The 24,630-nt window shown below is 35.7% G+C and overlaps 1 protein-coding gene across 6 annotated transcripts in view; it reads right to left on the reverse strand.

Annotated features, from left to right (window-relative positions):
• Positions 1–24,630, reverse strand: part of TTLL7 (tubulin tyrosine ligase like 7) — a 156,943-nt gene that overhangs the window by 21,387 nt on the left and 110,926 nt on the right. For all 6 annotated transcript variants that reach the window (XR_009503733.1, XM_059925190.1, XM_059925202.1 and 3 more), the window contains 5 exons: positions 21,923–22,118; positions 18,213–18,418; positions 16,962–17,096; positions 14,793–14,873; positions 961–1,121 (listed from right to left, as the gene is read on the reverse strand). Coding sequence is in view for 5 of the 6 variants with exons in the window: in XM_059925190.1 (XP_059781173.1) it covers positions 961–1,121; positions 14,793–14,873; positions 16,962–17,096; positions 18,213–18,418; positions 21,923–22,118 (779 nt within the window). In the remaining variant the exon portion in view is untranslated. The remainder of the gene's footprint in view (positions 1–960; positions 1,122–14,792; positions 14,874–16,961; positions 17,097–18,212; positions 18,419–21,922; positions 22,119–24,630) is intronic.

Here is a 24,630-nt window from a genome sequence, read left to right on the forward strand (position 1 = left end):
GGGCCAGGTTGCTTAAGTTCAAATCCCAGTTGCACTAGGTCCTTAGCACCTATCTGTGCCTTGGTTTCCTTATCTATAAAATGGAAATTACCATAAAACCTGCTTCAAAGTGATGTTATGTGGATTAAATTACTTAATACATGTACAGTGCTTAGAACAATGCCTGGCACATAGTATAAGTGGTATAGTGTTAGCTATTATCATTTTTAAGTTTCTTCAGGGCAGGATCTATGTCAGATTCAGCTTTGTATCTCCAAAAGTATTTAAATTATCAAGTAAATACTCGATAATTGTGAAGAACAGTGAAGAACAATCTACAATTAAATAATTGATAATTGTTAAGAATAATGAAAAACAATCTAGAGTAGCCACAGTGGGGATGTGACAGAAAAACTAACAAGATTTAGCACATGACTGAATAAAGACGATGAAAGAGAACAAGGATGCGGATGCCCCTGAGATATCAAACCCATGTGATTGGGAGAATAACAATGGGATTTTGGGAAGTCCAGAAGGGAAGCCATTTCTGAAAAAAAGGGAGGTATGGAACATTTGGTTTTAGATATCTTGAAGACAAAATGACAGTGAGTCACAACAGCTTTGACAGGACTGAAAGTCTGGAGAGGAGCAGGAGTGTAGCCATGATTCTGGAAGTCTGCTACATAAAGGCAACAGCAGAAGAGCTGTAAGGATACAGATTTGTAACTGAGATTTTTCATTAATTAAGACTACTTTCTCTCCACTGAATTCAAATTTGTTGGGTGGTGTTGTGTTCATATCCATCATCTCATCTACATCAGCTTAAATGCTATAAATTATAGTTGAGTACTGAAACTTACATGCAGTTACAAATCCACATTTTAAGAGATTAAAGAAATTCAGCCATTTTATTGAACTAACTTTATAACTAAATAGTAAAATATTAAAAATTACAATAATAAAAGATAACTTAAAACTTACCCTGAATCACAGAAACAGTTCCACAGTCCTTGGCCATGACTCCAGAGTAAGCGATTAAAAACTCGGTTGAAAATCCGATATAAATTTACTTCCTCGACATCAGGTACCTTCCAGATGCGTGGAAGAACTGTACGGACACTTGTTTTTACTATGTCCAAAACCTAGTGGAAAAACCAAAATATTTCAAAATCTAGGTGTATACGTGTGTGTCTGAAATTCAAAGAGAACATATATAATTCAAAAATGAATACACACACACACATACTCACTCACTCACTCACTAAATGACAGCACAGAATAAAAAGTCCAGAAATAGATCCAGTATTTATGAAACTCTGGTATATGACATAGGTGGCAAACCTGACTCATTGGAGTAAAAAGAGATTAAATTTAAAAATTAAAGTTAAGTGAAATTTAAATTAAATCAATAAATGGAGATTTTTTAAATAGTAATCTTCATGGAAAAAACAGATGGAGTTGAATCACTCAATTCACAAAAATCAACCCTAGAGTGATTAAGGTTTTAAGTTTGAAAAATAAGCCATTAAATATCTTAGTGAAAAGTATTAGTGAATATCTTTTAGACCTTGGTTTAGAAAAAGGTTACTTAAGTAGCAAGAAAGTATAGAACATAAAAGATTAATAGGTTTCCCTTATATTAAAATTAAGAACTTCTGGCCATCAAAAGATACCTTAAAGGAAATAAAGATCAAGTTACAAACTGGGAAAATACATTCAAAACATACACATCTAACAAAAGATTAGTATCAGGAATATATAATGAATGCCTAACCAATTGTTAAATACACACCAACAAATTAACAGAAAAAAATGGACAAAAATACATGAACAGGAATTTCACAAAAGAGGAAATAAATATGCATGATACACATAAAGAATAAAAATTAAGACTATAATAAGACATCATTTTCTATCCATTTAATTGATAAAAATGAAAAGTCTGACAATACCAAGTGCTGGAGAAATATGGATCTATAGCATCTCTTAGACATTGTTGGCAGGAGCACAAATTGGAAAATAGCTGGGCATTATCTCCTAAAGTTGAAAATGCATATACCCCAAGACCCAGCAAGTTTATTCCTAAGAGAAACTCTCTCACAGGTTAAAAACAAGAGCCATGTACAAGAATGTTCAAACAGCTGTTCACAATTACAGACACCTTGAAAAATCTAACTCTCCATCAATGGGAGAGTGAATAAATAGTCGTATACTCATTCCCTTGGACTTTTATACAGCAGTCAAAATGAATGAAATAAAAGGACACACAACAACACGGAGCATCTTAATTATTAATGGTTAAGTTTTTAAAAAATACATATCAGTCATTACATACAGTATGAAACTCTTTTAATAGAGGTAAAGACAATTAAATTTTAAAAATACTTACGAGGAATACACATAGATATAATAAGAATATATAAAGAAAGAAAGCAAGGGACTGGGGAATACTGAATTTAAGAAAATGTCTACCTGAGACATGAAGGGCCAGGGGGATGGAAGGTAGTCATTTGATAAGATAATAGATTATTGCCAAGATACTTGATTTGGGTGTTGGGTTCACAAATGGTACAATAACTTAAAAACACGAACTAAATAAAAGCAGACCGTATATGGACCAATAATGAGAAAGTATCATGAAACAAGGCCTAGGATTAATCTAATTCTGGGAAACTAAAATCCGAGAGGTTCTGAAAAATTTATAAATCCCAAAAAGCTACTTTGACTAATTCAATGGTTTTATTTATTTATTTATTTTTAATTAATTATTAATTATTTATTTATTTATGGCTGTGTTGGGTCTTCGTTTCTGTGCGAGGGCTTTCTCTAGTTGCGGCAAGCGGGGGCCACTCTTCATCGCGGTGCGCGGGCCTCTCACTATCGCGGCCTCTCTTGTTGCGGAGCACAGGCTCCAGACGCGCAGGCTCAGTAGTTGTGGATCACGGGCCTAGTTGCTCTGCGGCATGTGGGATCTTCCCAGACCAGGGCTCGAACCTGTGTGCCCTGCATTGGCAGGCAGATTCTCAACCACTGCGCCACCAGGGAAGCCCAATTCAATGTTTTTAATACTTTTGCAATTCAGGTATTTGCAAGGAAACACTTTTTTAAAAAAGTAAATATGGGGCTTCCCTGGTGGCGCAGTGGTTGAGAATCTGCCTGCCAATGCAGGAGACACGGGTTCGAGCCCTGGTCTGGGAAGATCCCACATGCCGCGGAGCGGCTGGGCCCGTGAGCCACAATTGCTGAGCCTGCGCGTCTGGAGCCTGTGCTCCGCAACAAGAGAGGCCGCGATAGTGAGAGGCCCACGCACCGCGATGAAGAGTGGCCCCCGCTTGCCGCAACTAGAGAAAGCCCTCGCACAGAAACGAAGACCCAACACAGCCATGAATAAATAAATAAATAAATAAAAAATTAAAAAAAAAAAAAAAAAAAAAAAAGTAAATATGAACAAATACAGTTATCCTAATTTCAGTTCACCAAAGTAGATTTTTCACTTCTGATTTCATCTAATTAAAGGAACTCCTTGTAAAGATGAGAGTGAGAGATGAAAAGAGAAAGACTTTCAAACATAAAGACTGAATGAAGATACGATTTTTCTCCATAGGCACACACGTATAGAAAATTGGAAGCATATAAAAGAATAATTTAATTTGTTTTGCTTTAAAACAGCCATATTTAAAGAAGTGATATTAGTTCTCTCTGATAAAGGCAAATTTAGAATAAACATCTGTTTAAAAATCAATTTAGGGAAAAAATTTCAAAATAACATTTTATTTATAGAAGAATATCAACTACAGCTTCTCACAGTGAATTGTGTAAGCAACATGATTTCTTCCTTTCCTGCACCAGCTTCTTTCACTGTGAAGTGGGAACAGTACGTAAACCCTACAGGCGTCAGGGGTGTGTGGGCTGAAGGGGAGGAGAATGAGGAGAGATAATGCAATCTGTTATAAAGTAGCTTGTGAAAAAAATTGTCCTGGAAAAGCTTGTTATTACAGATAATGAAAGCTTAATTATGAAGAGGGATTTAAAATTTTTTGATATGAGTTGTTCACAATAATACTGATATAATTTGGACATCAGACATTAATTCATACCTATTATTTTTTTACGATTTTCAGTTAAGCTAATAGTTTAACCTTTTATATTTTTAATGTAGAAAACAGGACTCATGATTGATGTGATACAAGAATCAACACTAGCAGTAAACGGTAAATTTTAATCAATTCTCTTCTCAATTTCCCTTCCTCCTTTCTATGTATTAGTGAGTAATAACAGGCCAAAAGTCATAACGCAGGAAGAATTTAAAAAGCAGCAAAGATAACCCATAAATTGGTTTCAAGAATAAATACGAGTTCTACATAATAAATGAAATTAAAATGTTAACAATACTGGAAATTTTAACATTACCTTCATTTCATATTCTATTATTAAATAATTATTCAGCTTTAAAGTGACACAGCATTTGAGATGATGGATTATTCGTTATTTCCTTCTGAATATGCGCACAGTGAAATGCATACGATGGGAAAGAACCAAAGAGGAGGGCAGCTCACATGAACTGGCTGCCTGCTCCGTGCCAAGCACTGCTCTCGGTACATCACTTAGAGAGGCTCTCTTGGCCGCTACTCTGTATATGCTTTACTCTTAATTTCGAGGGAATTTTAAAGCATGATGGTCTACTATACTAGCCTACACATGGCTAAAAGCAGCAACTTCGGAAAACGGCCCAGGAGTTTGGGATAGGGAATGCAGCTGCTCCACTCCTAATGTTTCCTCCAACATGGAGATGGATAAATCTTCAGGCCTCTTGCAACCCAGCAAACAACTCTGCCTGAGGAGTGATCTCCCAGATTGTGAGACCAGCATGGTCTGGGCAACCCAGAAACTTGCTCCTTCTTTGCCAGAGCACCTCCTGGGAAGATACATTCTCCTTTGCTTCCCTTCATCTTTCAATTTCAAGCTCTGGTCCTGGAGAAAGGAGTGGGTTAGAGAGACCTGTAATTTGGAGGGTACAAGGGCATATAAACCAAGGAAGCAAGAGCCCAAACCCTTCATCTCTCGTCTGAGTCTTCACATAGCCTCTCTCCTCTGCCTGGAACAGTCTTGCCCCATCTGTTCACCTGGTGAACTTCTATGTTTTACCTCAAACATCACTTCTTCAGGGAGACATTTACCTGCCACTAAACTATTGTATGATCCCTTAACGCCCAACTCTTCCCCTATTAATAATTATCTCACTTTATGTTAATTTCCTGTTTAGTTAATGGAGACTGTTAGCTACATAAAAAGAGGAATTATACCAGTATACCTACCATGTCCCCAAGGCTCAAAAGAGGTCTAGCACTTAGTAGGTGTTTGTCTTAGTGAAAATGCTTCTTGCAAGAAAGTAAAACCTATGCAAACAAGGTAAAAATCAGAGCTAACACTTATTGAGGGCTTACAATGGACCAAGCACTGTTCTAATCACTTTTACATATAGCAATTCATTTAATCCTCAAAATAAAAACATTGAGATAGATAAAATTGGTCCACAGTCCCTTTCCAAAAATCTTCAGTCTAGATTTCATAATCATACACATTACTACTTCCACAGGAAAACATGTGAATATTCAAGCCAAGAGACAGACAAAAATAACAAATAACTTCCTGTAGGGTCATTGTCTCCAAATGAGTTCCAGTGGGTTAGGTTTTGCTGCCTAATGGTTATGAAAAATGTTTGGTTTTGAAAACATTTTGGATCTCATTTTATGGATGAGAAAACTCAGGCATAGGGCAGATAAGTAACTTACCCAAGATTGCACAGTTAGGTAATGGATAGCTACGTAGCCAGACCCATGATCTTAACCACTACCCGACAATGCCTCACAATTAATTTGATCTGTCCTGGTGCCAATAGCAAAATCCTAGAAGAAACTGTCTCTTCTTAGATTCAGATTTACCTCTAGTCAAGTAATACTTGGGAAAATGGGTGGAGTCACTGTGTACAAACAAGGTTGCCCAGGCACCCCCTCCAATAAGGCCACGCAGTCCATCAGGAACCAGTTTGCTTAAAAGGCCACGCAGATGGGGAGACAATGCCTGTAGCTCTAGCAAAACACTGGCTGAGTAATTTTAGGAAGGCAGAAAACAGGCAAGAAATCAGACTGGGATGAGGTAAAGTAGTGTCAGTTCTATCTGCAATGCTATTTGTATTTCTGGGTGTTTTGGGGTTAGAAGTAAACGCATGGGAGATGAATAACTTGTGAAACACAAAAACAAATAGTCAGCAAGGTGCCCTTTGTGTTTATCTGTGGACTCACGTGAGGCTAACTTATACAACATGGGTATCCATTTCCTGACATTGTGACTTTTAAAAGCATCCCGAGCTTGATCCCAACATCAAGCTCTCCAAGGGAAAAAATAAATGGGATATTCAGTCAATGAAAGCATTAATAACATGAAAAGATTTATCTTTTCCATATGAAATATAGCATATTTGAAGGCATAAAGCACACAAATTCATATTTTGCAAGAACATACAGATGCTGAATGACAAACTACTCCATATGGCTGAACAGTTGGTCCTAAATTAAAATAATGGCATGAGGTGAGGGAGGTTTACAAATAACATTAAAATCACTACATGCTGTACTAATGATGCATGCAGCAGCCATGACTATAGGGTAAAGGCATCTTTGCTGATGGAAAATGAACAGCCCTGTACAGCATCTATGTCAGCCCAAATGAAAAAGAGATGGAAAATAACATCAAAATTCATGCAGAAGCAGCTACAGTAGGTATTTTAAAAACTGCTATTTAGAGAAGAAATACTTGATAAACAAGGATTTCTTAGAACCCTAAAATAAATGCAAATATTGTACAACCTTATTATCACCACTTATTTCTCTTCCTTCTTCAATCTTAGTTTATGCCTAGATATCAGAGAATAAGCTTTTCAGAAAATTTGGCATTCTTCACAGCCCACCATTGCTGCGATATTTTCATACTTCAAATATATTCCTTACAAACTATATAAAGCAACTGCATTCTTAGCAGAAAGCTGAATTATGCTAGTGTGGAGTTACCACAACATGACAGTAAGTAAGATTAGCTGATTCCATTTTCACCTGGTGAGGATTCCTTTCAGTAGTTCAGTCCTACATCGTTGACCTTTAAATTTTACACCCATTAAGGAAAATTTGAAATAAGACACGTGTAAGAGTTTGTGTGTGTGGCATTCTAATCTCAAGAGTTTTGCAACATTCAAATGAGCAACTAGCAAAAGCTTCGATACTGGAGCAGAAAAAGTGAGATACACATTTCAACAATGGTTTCTAAATGGAATTAAGAGATTTAAATGAGAGTCTTGTGCATTCCACATCTAGAATTCTGCTTGGGACGTGGTTGTCTCTCAATCAATATTGTTGAGTGCATGTTTTAATGAGCAAATAAATAAATGAATGAATAAACAACTCTCAAAATCCCCAATAGTGCCTAGTATAGTTCTTGTACAAAATTGGCAACCAATAAATGTTTGTCAAATTAAATTGTATCACACACAACCTTTGTGGTAGTCATGGAGACATGCTATTTGAATCAACCAGCTTCTAAGAGTGCAGTTAGCTGACAGCATCCATCCCCATGCAGGATCCGTTACAACAGTCAAGCCAAGCTTATACTCTCCCCAGACTGCTCCCAGCCAAGGATTGAGCATGGTTGGGATACCAGAGGGGGGCTATTTCTGCCCAGTGTGATCCCTCTAACAGGCAATCTGTGTTCTGGGCTCCCCAACAGCCTGACAGGCCTTTCTCAGAACTTCACTAAAGTCTGAAGATCTTCCTCCCCAGTCCTCCTGCCTTCCATTCACTGGTGTTAGAGCAATATTGTAGGTGGAAGGCTCTTCTACCTGCTCAAACTCTCTCTCCCTTTTATCCTTCTTGGCTGTCTTCTCTCATAAATGTTTTTCACTTCTAATTCTGTCTTATGTCTGCTTCCCAGGGAACTGAACTGACATAGCCATCCAATGATTATTGACTATCATCATAGTCCAAAGGATAGATCTGATTAATCCACATCTAGATGTTAAATTAGTTAAATTCTTGGCCTTCTAAATGGGTAACTTTTAATAATACCTAATTCTACATTCTAAAGCTGACCCACATTTCTAGGTTTCTTTTTTGTCTTGGAAGCAGTTTCTAGCTTAATAAAGCAATAGCACAGGTTTCAAACAGATAGTCAAATGAAGAGTCAACATGTTACAACCCAACAGAGAAATTTTTATACTTCATTTATACATATTCTACATGAAGAGTTCTTAGTAAAATAAAATACATCAGAGAAACAGCCTGGCATGAAGATCCTTAGAAGGAAAAAAAGTCACCTGCATTTTACACCTTCTAAGCCTAGAGCACCTTGCCATATGATGGCTTACTTCCTCACAAGAACTGTCCAATACTTAATGCTACGAACCTCAGAGAAGTTGTGAGAAGTTACCTGCCCCCGCAAAAAGGGCAAGGGCAGTACTCAACCCAAGTCCATATGACTACAAGTCCAGTTCCTCTTTCCACTACCTATTATTGCCCCTTTAGTTTAATATCAACATATAAAAGCTTTAAAAAAAATTTTCAATACACTTTGCAGCTAATTATTATATTGGCTCTCTTGTTGTCAAGAAAAAAAATATTCCAGTCAGTCAGTCATTCTCTGATCCCACTTTACCTCTGATTTCATCTGAAATAAACAAGGTAGGGAATAATGTATAATATATAAATTATTATAAATATATAAGGACGTCTCATCCATCGCTATATATCTGGGAAATTAGAGTCTGTTTTGGGGGAAAAAAAGCCTTTTAAAGAACAAAATGGTTGATGAAAGAACAGGAAACAGAGTAATCGTAACAACTGCAAGAGAAGTTGCTACAGATAAGTTGCACACTGTGTAAATACTGGGCTTCCTCTTCTCATCATAACCTACACCTAGCATCCCTCAGCCACCTTTCCGGACCCTCCATGAACCTGGGCAACTTAGCAAGATAAACTTATTCTTGTTAAGATCAGCCCTTATGCTTCTCTGAGAGTCAAAATTCAAGCTATGAAATAATGCCATTTGCAGCAACATGGATGGACCTAGAGATTGTCATACTGAGTGAAGTAAGTCAGACAGAGAAAGACAAATATTGGGTTGGCCAAAAAGTTCATCCATAAAGTGTAATGGAAAAACACGAACAAACTTTTGGGCCAACCCAATATCATATGATATCGCTTATATATGGAATCAAAAAAAAAAAAGGGTACAAATGAACTTACCTAAAAACAGAAATAGAGGCATACATGTAGAAAACAAACTTATGGTTACCAGGGGGTAAGGGAGGAGGAGGGATAAATTGGGAGATTGGGATTGACATATACACACTACTATATATAAAATAGATAACTAATCAGGACCTACTATATAGCCCAGGGAACTCCACTCGATACTGTGTAATGACCTATATGGGAAAAGAATCTAATAAAGTGGATATGTGTATAACTGATTCACTTTGCTGTACAGCAGAAACTAACACAACATTGTAAATTAACTATACTCCAATAAAATTTTTTTAAAAATTCAAGCTATGAATTCTTCTGCCCAAAATAGAACTGTCTATTAAATTACCTTGTAGAAGAATGACTGTAACTGCTTGGGTAGCTTTGTGTTGGAGATGGGACATCTTATCACTGATAACAAGCACAAAGGAAATATAGTAGCTTTGATTAATGCCAAAATGGAAGATGCAACAAAGGAGCTCAAAGAAAAGGTAAAAAGGTGTTTAAGTTGTAATAAAAAACATGCCCTCTCTCATCAGTGCTCTCATTCCCTTAACATAACAGGGTATGATGAATACAGAGATGTAGCTGCACATCTGAGAACTGGAGGGAAGGATTACACAAAGATGACTTACTCCACATATTCTTAGAGTAAATCTGTATAGCAGAAGTCACTATACTGACACAAGTACTTGCTAGTAAATTTATAAGCAAGTATTTACTTTTACTCGAAATTTATAAACACAATTGAGCATAACAACCCTAAAACATGAAATAGATTGTTTCTTCTAATTGATAAACATTATTACTATGCATGCACATCATTTGATCACCCCATACAATGTTTTATCAGACCTTCTCATATCACATGTTAAAAAAACATAACAGCATTATCTTAATTTGTTGATGTTCAGATAAATACATAGCACTAGTAAAGAAACAAGGGTAAAGAAAGAAGAAGCTAACTTGCTCTTGACAGAATCCACAAAAGAGTCTAGATTTGAATCAACTGAACAATGTTTATAGAAAGCCTACAGCTGACTACAAAGTAAGATGCACCTACCCCCCTCACCCCTGGCTTTTAGAAAGGTGGAAAAATTAATACAGAAACCTCTCAAGTCAGATCATAAGTACAACTGAGTATGAAGTACTGGGAGGATTTAGAATAGGGAAAGATAATATCTAGTTATGGGGGAATACAGACAGGCCTCACAGAAACACCTGTGTCTCCCTGTCATTCTTTCATTTCTAAAAAGATTATGTTAACTTGAAAAAAACAGAGATATACAAAAACAAAAGGAAACATGACACCAAATGTTACCACTTTCCTTCCTCTGGCTCAGTAAGTCTATCCTCCAGAAATAAAATATCTTAATAATTCGGTACTTTTATTTTTAAAATTTTTTAACACTAGATATATATTTTTAAAACAGTAAAAATCACAGTGGTGATTTAAAGTAGGGCAACACATATTACTGTATAACTTGTTTGTTTAATTTACTATCTTGGTATCTTTGTAAGATGGCATATGAAAAGGAAAAAGGCATTCTCTCTTTGAGATGCCCAAGGCAATGGTGACCTTAATGGACATTCTTGCAAACCCTCTGATAGAATTTCTCAGCAGGAAAATAACCGAGAAGGTTCTCATCTAAGAACTTAGAAGGCTACACGTGGTCTGTCTAGATCCATGCTCTTAAATGCAGTAGCCACTAGACACATTTGGCTATTTACATTTAAGTTAATTAAAATTAAAAGTTCAGTTCCTTAGTCACAATAGCCACATTTCAAGATCTCACTCAATGGCCACATGCAGCTAGTGACCACCGTATTGGACATCACAGATACAGAACATATCCATCATTGCAGAAAGTTCTATGGGACAACACTCATAGTAAATAAACCTGGTATTTTTATTTCACCTGGCTAGAGAATGGATTGGTCACAAAGAATGCATGGGTAACTAATGAAGAATAAAGATGAAGGCCACCCAAATCTGGAAGGCTCCCTCAGTGCCAACGTGAACCACACTTAGTTGGCACTCATCACTCTGAACCAGAATGCTTCCCATATGTGAGAAGAGATGCCTGAGGGCTGATTGACTCATGGCCTCCCAGAAACCATGCCCTTGGTGGCTGCTTATCGCTTATATTCTTCACTCATGATTAGTAAAGTCTGGCTAATTTTACCAATGTACATATGTTGCATACGTCACAAGTCATAATCTTGTGCTATATCTCAAGTTAAGGTCTATGATTCCAGAATAGTACTCAATTTAACACAACTGAATAGTATGGATGTACTATAATTTATTTAACCATAAATCTACTGATAGATATTTAGGCTGCTTCAAGTGTTTTGCTTGCACAAATACCACTGCAGTGAATGCTTATGTGCATAAATCTTTTACACATACATTTTATACAGATTATTATTCTGTAGGACAGAATGCTGGAAGTGGTTTTGCTGAGTCATAAGGTTGTGAACATTTGTAACTTTAATAGATACAGCAAGCTACCTTTCTAAAGAGCTGTACCAATGTGTTCTCTCTCTAATAGTATAATAAAGCCCCTTTTATCCAGACTATTTCCATCACTGGATATTATGTCTTATTAATTTTTGCCGATATGATGTTTTTTTACTTGCTTTTCCTTCAGCATTAGTGAGGACAAGATCTAGTTACATGCTAATTGGCTCTTTGAAGATCCATAAATTGTCTTTTCATGGCTTTTTTTATATGCTTTTCCATTTTATTTATTAACTTTACAAGATAGTATGTCTTCTGCTGATTGATCGGTAGGAAGTATTGGTTTACTTGTGCTAGTTTGTGTTTTATGTGCTGCAAACATCTGTCCTCTTCAACATCCACCCCTTTCCCCTGCCACCCAATTCTCCTCACCACTTCTGCCTTTTAACCTGGTTTAAGACACCTTTTGCCATCCATTAAGTTTTTATGTCATCAAATCTGTCGTTCTTCTCCTTTATGATTTCTGGGTTCTAAAACCTAAGTCTTCCTTAAGAAGTTGTTTCTTCATTCTAAGATTATAAACATAGCTTTCTGTATTTTCTTTTAAACTTTTAATATTTTTTTACATATAAAACTATCATCTATCTGGAATTTATTTCTGCATATGGTAAGAGGTAAGGCTGCAACCTAATTTTCTTACAAATAGGTAGTCAATTGTTTCAGTATCATTTAGGGGAAAAAATTATCTTTACTGATTTGAAATGTCACATTTATCAAGTATTAATATCTTATAAGCATTTTAATCTGTTTCTGGGTTATCTATTTTGTTTTAATTACCAATTTAGCTAAATTCTTCTATCTTCTAGGTTACAAAAAGTACACGGACTTGAAAAGATTCAGGGTTCCAATTCCACTAAGAGGTCCTTATATTAATGAATAAGGCCACAGTTAGTGACTTGAGAAACAGGAGTTCTGGGCTTACAGTACGTTTTCAATCTACTTCTGTTACCAGCTTTGTTACACCCTCCTCAACAGCAGCACAGTGTTTGGCACATGACAGGACACTAAGTTGTCCTTTGTTGAATGAGTTAATGCTTAATAATGAGTTCAGTTTACTCAGAGGAAAGTACATAACTTCAAAGTCATTATTTGATCCGTGTCAACTTTCAGCTTACTAGCAATAAATCTTAGAAAGGGGAAGTAATAGTTTGCACTATTTAGGAATACAACAGCTTCACTAAAGCTACTAAAATAGTACATCTCCCCCCAGATAATGTTGCAGTGCATCTATGGGCCCCTCGGGCTGCGGGCCACTCTCCTCTCCTACTCTCTGAGATGTACTGTCTCTGCAAATCTCCAAAGCCCCTCCCCGTTGGAGGAAAACCTTCACATCTTCCCACCACAATGCCACAGACTCTACCTTCCCTCCTATTAGAATAAGTGCTCCTGGTTAGGACAAACCTTCCCAGCTTACTTACTTCGAGGATTTTCTATCACCTCTCTTTCCTGTACCATTCCTCTCTTCTAGATCATTCTCATCAGCAACTAACAAGTGTAAATAGCTTCATCTTAAAAAAAAAAAAAAAAAAAAAAAAAACCTTGTCCTTAACCCACATCCCTCTCCAGCTACCATCACATTTAACTTTCCCCTCTATAGCAAAATTCCTTGAAAAAGTGCCTGGACTAGCTGTGCTTTTTCCCATATCTTGAACCTACTCCATTCAAGTTTTACTCCCCACCATTCCCCTGAATTTGTTATGATCAGGTAACCATTAACCTCCAAGTTGTCAAAAACAACAGTCAGGTCTTGGTGTTCATCTTATAACTCCTATCAGCAACATCTGACTCAGTTGATCACTCCATCCCTGAAATAATTTCTTTACTTGGTCTCAAGGACCCCAAGTTCCCATGGTTTTTCATACTTAACTGGCTGCTCCTTCTCAGTCCCCTTAGATTAATCCCTCCGCCCCATCTCTCTGATTTCTATACATAGAAGTGGCCCAGGGCTCAGTCCTCAAAACTCTTCTCTTTTCTAACCACACTTACTCTCTAGGTAATCTCATCTAGTCCCAAGGCTTAAATATCCTAGTGACCCTTAAATTTTGTATCTCCATATGCAACCTTAGCTCTGAACTAAAAAACTCTACACCTACACACTCAATATCTTCAGTTGGATGTCTAACCAATATATCAACCTTAGCAGGTCCAAAATCAAAGTAAAACAAAACAACAGGAACAACAAAGCCCTGCTCTTTCTCCAGCATCCACCCAATTCAGTTACCACCCTAGCTAAGCAACCATGAGCTTTTGCCTCAGTTACTCTAAAAACCTTCTACCTGGTCTCTACTTCTGTTCTGCCACATTCCCTCTCCCCTAGTTCTATTCTTCACAAGTAGCTCTCATGAACCTTCTAAATTATAAACCAGACTATGTAACTCCTCTGCTCAAAGTTTTCCAGTGGTTTTTCATCACTTGGAATAAAACCCAAAGACTGTCCATGGCCTGTAAAGTTGTGATCTGACCCCTGCTTATCTATCCAACTGTCACCTCCACATCACTCACTCTTAACCAGCACAAACCAACTATCCTGTAAATAAGGAAATAAATGGTCTCTCCTGTCTCATGGATACATCAAGCTAACTTCTACCCCAGGGCCTCTGTATCTGCTCTTCCCTCTGCCTGATGCATTGTACCTACAGATGTCTGCATAGTATTTTTCTCATTTCATTTAGGTCACCTTCTCTCAATTTTTTAATCCTGATTTATTTTTCTTCATAGTACTTAATACTACCTTACCTTCTAGTATATATTGGTTTATTGTCAAACACCTTAACTAGACTATAAGCTCTATGAGACCATGGAATTTTTTTTTAATCTACTTGTTTACCCTCAGAAGCTAGAACAGTGCCTGAAACATAGTAGATACACAATAAATATTTGTTGAGGAAATGAGTAAGCAGATGAGCATTTATATAGTTTGATTATGAATGTGGCTTAATGATCTTAGCTTAATACATAATCCAAAAGAGCAAACCTGTTTTTGGGTATTCATTACTCACTTTTCGTTGCTTTACAGAGTCCAATTTTATGAGCCAATATGAAGCCACTTTTGTTTTATGATACTTCCAGTTATCAATGATCTGTTTTGGGGGAGAAACATTAAGAAATTTAATCTAATTAATTTGTGAAATGAAAGCACTATAATACTATTTGCAATAAAGAATGTCTACTTTCATAAAAAGACATGTGAAAAGACTTTTAATGTAATATAAAGAAGCCATCTGAATTTAAAGCTTTTCTCTTCTTGCTGTAAAAAGCACACAATCTCTAATGATTGAAAGTCAAATGTCTTCAGGAATATAAGGTTTGGGAAGAAGCCCAAAACATAGATTTTTTCATTTTAATTCCAAGAACTGTATTTACAACATCATTCACAGTAACAAAATATTGAATAACACATTAGAAGATAGCCTATATTTAATTAGGATTCCATTATCCCCCTATTTTGTTTTTTGTGCAAATCTGCAAAATTTATGAATATATATTCTAGTTATATACGTTATAATAAATAGATTAAAATAGTTGCTGCATAAGTAAACATATAGTAAATAATCTAATGTCTTGTATAATTATTAATATCTTTTATCAATTATATAAGCCTATATACATGTTCTTTATAGAACAATCACAGTAGCCACAAATATTAGTTCTACTGTCAGATTATCTAATTTTTCATCTAGCTGATTCAGAAAGTATTACATAATTTATATCTCTAAGAAACAGAAATAAAATGTCTGGTACAAAGACGTCCTACTTTATTGAATAAGATAACATACGTAAATAAAAATATATCTAGCATAATGCTTTATAACTAATGTTCATTTTTCTTCCTTTTCCCCTGATGTAACAAATAGCACCTCATTTGCAAACAAGATACCATTTCACTTTTTAAAAAATACATAACAAATGCAAAGCATAATATTTGGGGATTTTGGTTATAACTATGTTATGACTACTAAATACAAATTGCCATTATTGATTTGTTAACTAAGAAAGTCTTTTTTATTATTGTTTTTTGTTTGTTTTGTTTGTAGACAGTGCTTTAGACAGGTCTAAAGTAAAGCTAAAAAGTGAAAAAAGCCAAATGTATGGCTGTGGTTTTTATCCTACAACTGGCCACTAGATGGTGCCTTCTCCTCTGGATAAAAAAAACACAAAAAACAGGGAAACCAGAAAACAACATTCTATTCTGAGGAATTATCTAAGAATGACAATTTGAAAAGAATGCTTGAATGAAGAAATAGAACTTTGAGTGAAGAAATGCTCTTTCACCAAAAATATTCGAGTAACTTGGACCTTCTTTCTAAATTAGGAGTAAGTCATTGACTTTATTTTTTTATTTTTTTTATTTTTTAAACATCTTTATTGAAGTATAATTGCCTTACAATAGTGTGTTAGCTTCTGCTTTATAACACAGTGAATCAGTTATACATATACAATATGTTCCCATTTCTCTTCCCTCTTGCATCTCCCTCCCTCCCACCCTCCCCATCCCACCCCTCTAGGTGGTCACAAAGCACCGAGCTGATCTCCCTGTGCTATGCGGCTGCTTCCCACTAGCTATCTATTTTACATTTGGTAGTGTATATATGTCCATGACACTCTCTCACCCTGTCACATTGACTTTAATGTGAATTTTAGGACTCTGACATTTTAGAACCTTCCACTGGGTGGTGCAAAGGCTTGTGTAACAAGAAAACACACACAGCATAAGCCATTTCAAAATCTGACTAACACCATGCAAGGTGTCACATTCAAATATTCCTGACACTTTATGCCCATGGCCCCACTTTTTTCCTTATTATCTCATTCCATTTTAGATCTTTCTAAATAGTTATAGAAGCAGCCTTAACTCGATGTGTCTTTAATCATTAAGAAAAATAATTATTTAACACTAATTATTTTCACTTGATGAAGCATCATTAAAATAGAACTATACACTAAAAGATATTTTGCATTGCTGATTATAAATGTGATCTCATTGCTCATGAATCATAACAATTAAGATAACCCCTGTATCTTCTAAAGCTTGTGGAGGTTGAAAAGAACATCAATTAAGTTTACTGTGTCACTGAGGATAATGCCATCAAGCAATAAATTTTAATATTTTAAGAAGAAGAATAAAAAGGTATGAGCTCCTTGGTATTTTATATACATCAAATACTCACATCTTCTATCAGAAGTAATGATTCTGCATCTGATTTTCCTGGTAACCGGATCTTCATGTCCTTGAGAACAAATAAGGTCTGACTTGTTAGATCGTCTTCTTGTTCTTTTGGTCTCAGTTGCCGCAAAGACTCACTCTTAAATTTGAAAGAATACAGATATTTGGAGGGGGTCTTATTTCATTGTGCCACTATAATCTGAAAGATATTTCTAGGTAAAAATCATGCACTTTTAATTGGAAAAATAACAATGAAAAAGGAAGAAAATAATGTTTTTACATTTATTCTTAGCATTAAAATCTTAGGATTAAAAGGGTATGATTTCCCAAGAGTGTCTTTCACACTTCCACACAGTTGTATTTTATGTAGCTCAAAATACTAAAACAAAAATACAAGTGTTTAAAAAAGACTTCCTGGTCAGTTTCATTTTCTACATATACCTTAGGCAATTCTTGATTAGAAAAAAAAGCATTCATTGTTACCCAGTGAAATTCATTCACTTATATTCTTCAGACTCTTCCCTTTGGAAGCAACATCCACATTAAATAAACAAATTAAATAAGTCCCTGGTCTATGTGAAGGTACATGGATATATCTATTTGAGCATTTACAAGTAAGCCTGGTTGCAAAATAAATTCACTGACTTCCTCAATACTGAATCTCTGGGATTTATGCTAAGACATATATATATATATATATATATATATATATATATATATATATATATACATATATATATATATACACACACACACACACACATATAAACATAAAACTAATACTATATGTTAACTTAATATACAGAAAACATTATAAACAATGCCATACTTCAGTGCTCTAAGGATAATTTACCAATAGTTTATTTTTGTAACCTATTAATCAATAGTCCCATTAAGGAAAATTTTCCATACAACAAATTTCCCCAAATTTACAGATATACTGTACAGTACACTGCAAAATCACATATTTACTCAGATGATTTTCAACAAAATTATCCTACTCCATCAGCAAATGGAAAATAAAATACTATTCTCAGTGTTCATCCTCAAGTTCTGTGATACAGTGAAGTCTGCCTTTTAAGAGTCCATACTCAGTTATAGGTGAAGAAAGATGAATAAACCCAAATTCCAGGAGACCGTGAGTTGAATTATAGAAAGGATCTAAAGTTCAATCTGTCCTCCTCCTAGCTAATCTCTTTGCCACTTAAATCCTAAGTACAGCGCTAATCTCAGAGGAGCAAAACAGAAGACTTACCATCGGAGAGTCAGTAGAGCTGGCATCATTACTTTGAGGCAGATGCCTCATGTAGGAGGAAGCACGGTTTAAAGAATGTGACCGAGACCCTGAAGCTGACCGGGATGATGATATCACTTGTTGAGCAGAAAAGGGGCGGTTGTCTGCACTGGATGATGATTGAGAAGAGATGGACCGAGGGCAACTGACTGAACGCCTTATGGAGCCTATGGATGATGGAGAGGAGGGATCGCACAGTAGCAGAGTTAGTAGAAGTTCTCCACTGCATTGGATCTATACAGAGTAATGAGTAGCAGGGTGGCAGTAAATGTCAAAGCATAGGCATCATCGTGAGAATATGAGTTTCGAGTTAATTCTTCAATTTAAGCAGTGAACTTGGTGCAGAACCCCTGTCATGTATAAAGAATGGCTATCATGAGAATAATACTTAAACGGTACTTGAATGTTCTATTCTCAAAACATGACATAAAAGGAACAAAAGAAAGGAATGCTAACATGTATGGAGCACCTTCTATAAACCAGGCATCATGCTAGGTGCTTCACTTTTATTTTTATTCTCACAGAAACCCTCCGAAGTACAAATCTCCATCACCTGGAGACTCAGAGAAAGAAATTTCTCAAGGTCACATGACAAGAAAGTTACCAAGTTCAGATTTAAATCCTGACTTAATGGCAGCAACCTCCCTCTTTCTATAATGTCATGATGCCACCTACTATCTTTGGACTAGACTGGTCACTTATTAGAATCTGTGTAGAGGTTAGAAATAGAATATTTTACAGCAGGATTCATAAGGGGAAATGGATAGGAGTCTATAGAATGGCCAGGATAAATGGATGTTATAAAATTTAGGGCCCATGAGAATAAAATAATGATAATAAAACAGAAGAAAAACAAAGATTATCCTAATGAAGTTTAAATATGTAACTGGTTATTATAAGAGTAGTACTAGACAGATAAGTCTTCTTATTCACAGGACAGAAGAATTTTAAAAATTAGATTTACATTCCTATAGTAAAAGATTTAAGTGAAGAAAAATGTCTGGATCAAAAGGGTTGTTATCAGAACAACTAGGGAAAACCAAAGAACATCTTCCTCTGGGCATATTGAGAACATTTCAAAAAGAGAACCAACTATTCCAGATAAATTTTAATTCCTGACACAGAGAAATAGAATATCACTCAATATTATCAACATTTATATCTTTTTTAGTACATATATTCTATATACCCTCTGTTTTATATTCTCTCTCTGCTTGGGAAATATATCAATCACTCTTCATTAATTAAATAATTTAATAAAACTCACATGAAGGCAGGTAGAATACCCAAATATTTCTCTTCATTAGCTGTTGAAAAAATTTAAACCTTTATAAAGGCAATGGACATGAACCTTATATTTAGGGAAGTATTTCTAAAGAATATTTTGAATTGATGACAAGTCTAATAGTCCTCTTTTGGTTCTGGAGAGGACCAAAAAAGTATACTCATTCAAGCTATAAAAGATGTTAAAAAAAAAAAAAAAAACCTTCCGTTTGTTCCAACTATTAACCTCCTTCTGAACCTGAAAGTCACACTATTTTTTTAAAGAACGGTGCTTCCAAAAAGGGCTGTGTGGGGTACATAACACTGGTCAATCTTCTACTAAGAAATACCCATAAGCATGTACTAATACCTACACCTTGGCCCTGCTCTCTTCAAGGGCTTACGATGATGGGTTTGGACATATATAATCTGATCATAGCTGAAGAAAGAAATATCCTTTCTCTTGAGTCACCAGAGATTTCCATTTTTTCCTCTGCATACACTAGAATTCAGACAGAATAACTAAATAGCTACACATGCCAATGATACTTAGGTAGATTAACAAAAAATGGTTGAAACTTGCATACACAAATTATCTGAGAAAAAAATACTTCATATAGTTTTGCGTAGGACTACCATATATCAAATCTAAATATATCCTTTGGTACTGTAACAAGTTTAAATTGCCTAAATTAACTATCTACAACAGAAAGCATTGTACATAATCTGGATTTTTGTCCTCGGTTATCAACATCCCTTTGTAGAGAAAACTCAAGGAGTGTTTGTGGCTAAAATATTCCTTAGTGTAAGATTAAAGAGGGAATATAAAACAAATTGAAACCCTTGCTGCAATTCTTAATGACTATAAAAACAACCAATAAGGAAAAAGATATTAATTGAAATAGACTAGCTTTAAAATGTGAATTTATACTTAAAAACATTTCTAGTATACTCTTTGTCTGATCTCAATTTATTAACCTATTGGTCTGAGAAGAAAGAAGAATCTCAGAGCTATAGGAGCCCTAGCAATTTTTTCTCACCCCTACCCTTATCCTCTGTCAGTCCCTGCTGCTAAGGATACACACATTAGCCAGTAGGAAAGGGGCTCCAAAACTGACAAAATCTGGGCAGAACAATGTCAGCTTCCAAAAGAGAAACAGAGCCATACTTACACAGAGATGCACTGAAAGTACTTAAGGAGTCTTTAAGAAAAAGGGAAATAATAGATAAAACAGCTTACAAACTCTGGAACAGGTGCTCAATAAACATATATTAAAGGAGTAAATAAACAAATGAAATGGAACATAATACATTATTTCCCCTCCAAACACATAAGCCCTCAAAGACAGGAACTTTAGCACGTATCTTTATGGAATAATTTGGAAGTAAAAGAAAGACCATTAAAAATCTTCAACTATTATAGGTCTGCATTCCTTATGCATTTTCTCATAAGTCTGGAAGGCCAGGTTTAAAACATACATATTATCAGGTAACTATTAAACCATTGCTGGAGATAGAGCAATAAAGGCTCAGAAATGTGTTTATAGCGTGATTGGACCGGTCCCTTTGTGGAGCCCTAGGATGAGGGAGGACAAGGCAAACAGAGAGATGAGAAACAGAGGTTAAGAAAAGTCCTGCTTTGGAGGCAGCATCAGGAAGGGGTATCCGACTGAGCCTGGGCAACAGCAGCACCACACTGGACATCTGGGGATGAAAGAATAACAGACACAATAGTGGACATTTGGGATCGAAGAAGGAATGAAAGACAGGAGAATGGAAGAGAGAGAAAATGGGAAAAGGAATAAAAGATGAAAGAGGAAAAAGGCAGCAGGAAAGGAAGGAGACAGAGAAGCTGGTTGGTTCCTCTCCTGAATACTTCCTTCCTATACACCGAAGCCCTGACTGAAGTGCTTACCCGTGACGAAAATGGGAGGGAACAAAACTTCAACTATTTCACAATTGTGTGGCTCACAGATACATTCAAGTCAAATGCCTAGAGAGATACACACATTTTTAAAAACAGGCGAGAATATGAAACAAAATGAGTGCCAGAGTGGGGAATACAATGAGAGAATATTTGGGCTTAAAAGAGAATGCACTCATCAGATCAACCATGAGGCACATTTTATACAATTCATGCAGAAATCTAGGACTTAACAAAAACTTTGAAATATAGAAGAATGGACTGTAGAGATCCTTAAGTCAACTCTTTTGTTTTCTATTTGCAGACCCCGAAAAGGGTTGTGGGATCCAGACCTAATCAAGTTCTGGTTGGAGAAGGAAGTGGGAGAGAATCCAGGTCTCCTCACACACAAGGGTTCATTTGGCCCAAGATCTTTTTATTGAGTTCAGTAATTTCAGTTCCATAATTTTTCACATAACGACTAAATTAGAAGAAATTAACTTACTGGATGGTTGGATTAATCTGTAGTGGTTGGACTGTTTAAGATTATATGTAACTTGATTTTCTGTTTTTTTATTTTGGGACTCTTCTTTTTCATTTTCCTCTGATTCTGAGCTGCTGCTACTACCATAGCTGCTGTCACTGCTGTAGTACTTCTGTCTTTTTGTGATCTCGGTACTCTCGGGCATGGAAGACAGAGGCTAAAATGGAAGGAAATGTGATATTTTGTTAGAATTCAAAAAGGTTCATTCACATGATTAATTACTATTTTTAATTTCCCACTTATGATTGCTGCTTTTCACTTAAGCCTGAAAAATCCCCCCAAAGTACTATTGCTCTAATGCTATCCACTAATTGTTCTGTTTCTGTGAAATATTCTTTCTTAAATAATACAGTTCAGTCATAATGAGGAAAATGCTGTTTATGCACGATTCAAATGAAGGACCAAAATATCCACAAAGAATAACAAAATAAAGAAAAAACATTTGAGATAAAAACATAAAAATCAAACATAGCTTTTTTTCATTCCATGCAGAGTGATTACTCATTACTCATCAAGACTCAGAGGTATACCTCTGTTGTATCCCTAATGTTCAAAATCACTCAACAAATGCATATTTGTGTGTGTGTGTGCACTTGTGAGAGAGAGAGAGAGAGAGGAGAGGAGGGGAAGGAGGGGCAAGAGAGGCAAAAGTAAAATAAAAAAAGGAAGCAGCAGCCAGATAAACCACTATAAGTAAAATAATCCACTATCAATAAAGTAGGCCACATCTTAAAACAGAGCCTACGAGCCTATGATGCACTCAGATAATATGCAACAAGAAGCAAGGTATTCCTCACATGTCTAATTTCTCTTTGGACATTTTTAGAAATAAAAATTTTTGTTAATTATCCACTTTTCCAAATTGGCCATGCACAAACTCACAGCTTTTCTTGGAGGATTCCTACCTCTGTTACATAGGATCTGGCCATAATGGAGCAACATTACTTTTCATTGCCCACACTACATTTTCAAAAAGGGATATAATGTAAAAATCAGTATGGCATAAATTTTTTAGAGGATAAGTGCCATGTAGAAGGGTAAATCTGTAAAGATTTAAAACGCCAGGCTATCATGTTCCAATATCTCCATCAGAATCACTTGTCTCCGAATCTCCCAATCAATGTGTTTCCAATGATGCCAGCTGAAGGAATAAAAGATAAGGAAAGTGGGACATCTTCACTTCAGAAAGAATGTGCACAACCAAGAGCACGACAGTTTTGTAACTTAGTTATTTTAAGAGACAATTACACATGCCACATGCCTCTTATTCCTCCTGGGGAAGGTTCCTGCAGTTGTATACTAGTTTCTTGTTCTCTGTTAAATCAAACAAAAATGCTTTGATGTTAGGATATACCATAATGAAATCCTTGGTTACCCTGAGATTTCACTGAAATAAGGTATATCCTCTCATGGAACAGTGTAGGATGAAAGACAAAGAAAGAAATAGCGTTTCACGAAGTGCCTGGAATACATAGTAAGCCAAAGCATAATGTTCTTAAAGTTACTGTCTTAGCAAAGGCTGAAAAATAACCAAAGCAGGGAAGTAGTTTAATACACTAAGGTACCAACTTGTGTTTAAAAATATGTTCGCCTTTTGGTAGTCTAATATTTACTGAGCACTAACAATGTTCAAAGAGATATGCATAAAAACATTTACCAGTAACACAATCATCAAGCATTTTGATAGTCTTAGGGAATATGAATTCTAGAGGAAGGATGTTTCTTCAGAAGTCTAGCATACCCAGAAGAAACAGTGGCACAATCAGGCTTGCTAGTAGTGCCTTCCTTCAAGTAGGCAAACAGCTTTAAAGTTTCTTAAGGAGCTTGACTACATAATGAGTTACTCGATCCTATAAAGAATCACAAAGGGAAATGGATAGTTGAACCTTTGTGTCATATATGCATTTGGGATTTGTTAACCAATACACTGTTAAAGCAATAAGTAATAAGAAGTCACAGCAACATAAACTCCAAACAGTGCCGTAACTACAAAATGGAATTTGTAAACCAGTGTTGAGTTCTGACACAAACCATACCATCTATTTTTATGTCCAACTGTATTATGAACTGGCTCATATATTAAAATATATATAAATGGCACAAACAATAATAAAACAAATACCAAGTACCTAGCACCTAGCTGAAGAACAATGCTAATACTTTATGTGATATTATTTACATAGCTAATTAATACTTCTTAGATTCTCGAATAAGGGAAAGTTATTTCTCCCAAGTTTAATTTAACCTTGATAACCTTCAATTATTCTACCAGTTAAGACACTGGAAATCAGTGTTTGACATATGATAACAACCCTCTAAAAAGGAAAGTCTGCTTTGAAGTTTGGCTCACTCCAGACCCTCAGTATACCTAAGGTTAGAAGTTATAAAAATACTTTTACTTCAGACTGATTATGCAGTTTTCAACACTTCGAAATATTTCTGGTGTTAATAACTATAGGAACTAACCAATTCATTTCATTTCAACGAATACATTGTTAGTTCCTACTATTTGCCTGGAATAAGAGGGGTTGAAAAATACACAGTGTGAGTTCTGCCCTCTAGGAGGTTATATTTTTATTTGGATGATAAGCCTTATTTGATGAAGCAAAGGAAAATATAAGACAGTAGAAGACTGACTTAGAGCCTTTGCATTTGCCAATCTGCCATGA

This window comes from Balaenoptera ricei, chromosome 1, assembly GCF_028023285.1.
Source record: "Balaenoptera ricei isolate mBalRic1 chromosome 1, mBalRic1.hap2, whole genome shotgun sequence".
Lineage (NCBI taxonomy): Eukaryota > Metazoa > Chordata > Mammalia > Artiodactyla > Balaenopteridae > Balaenoptera > Balaenoptera ricei.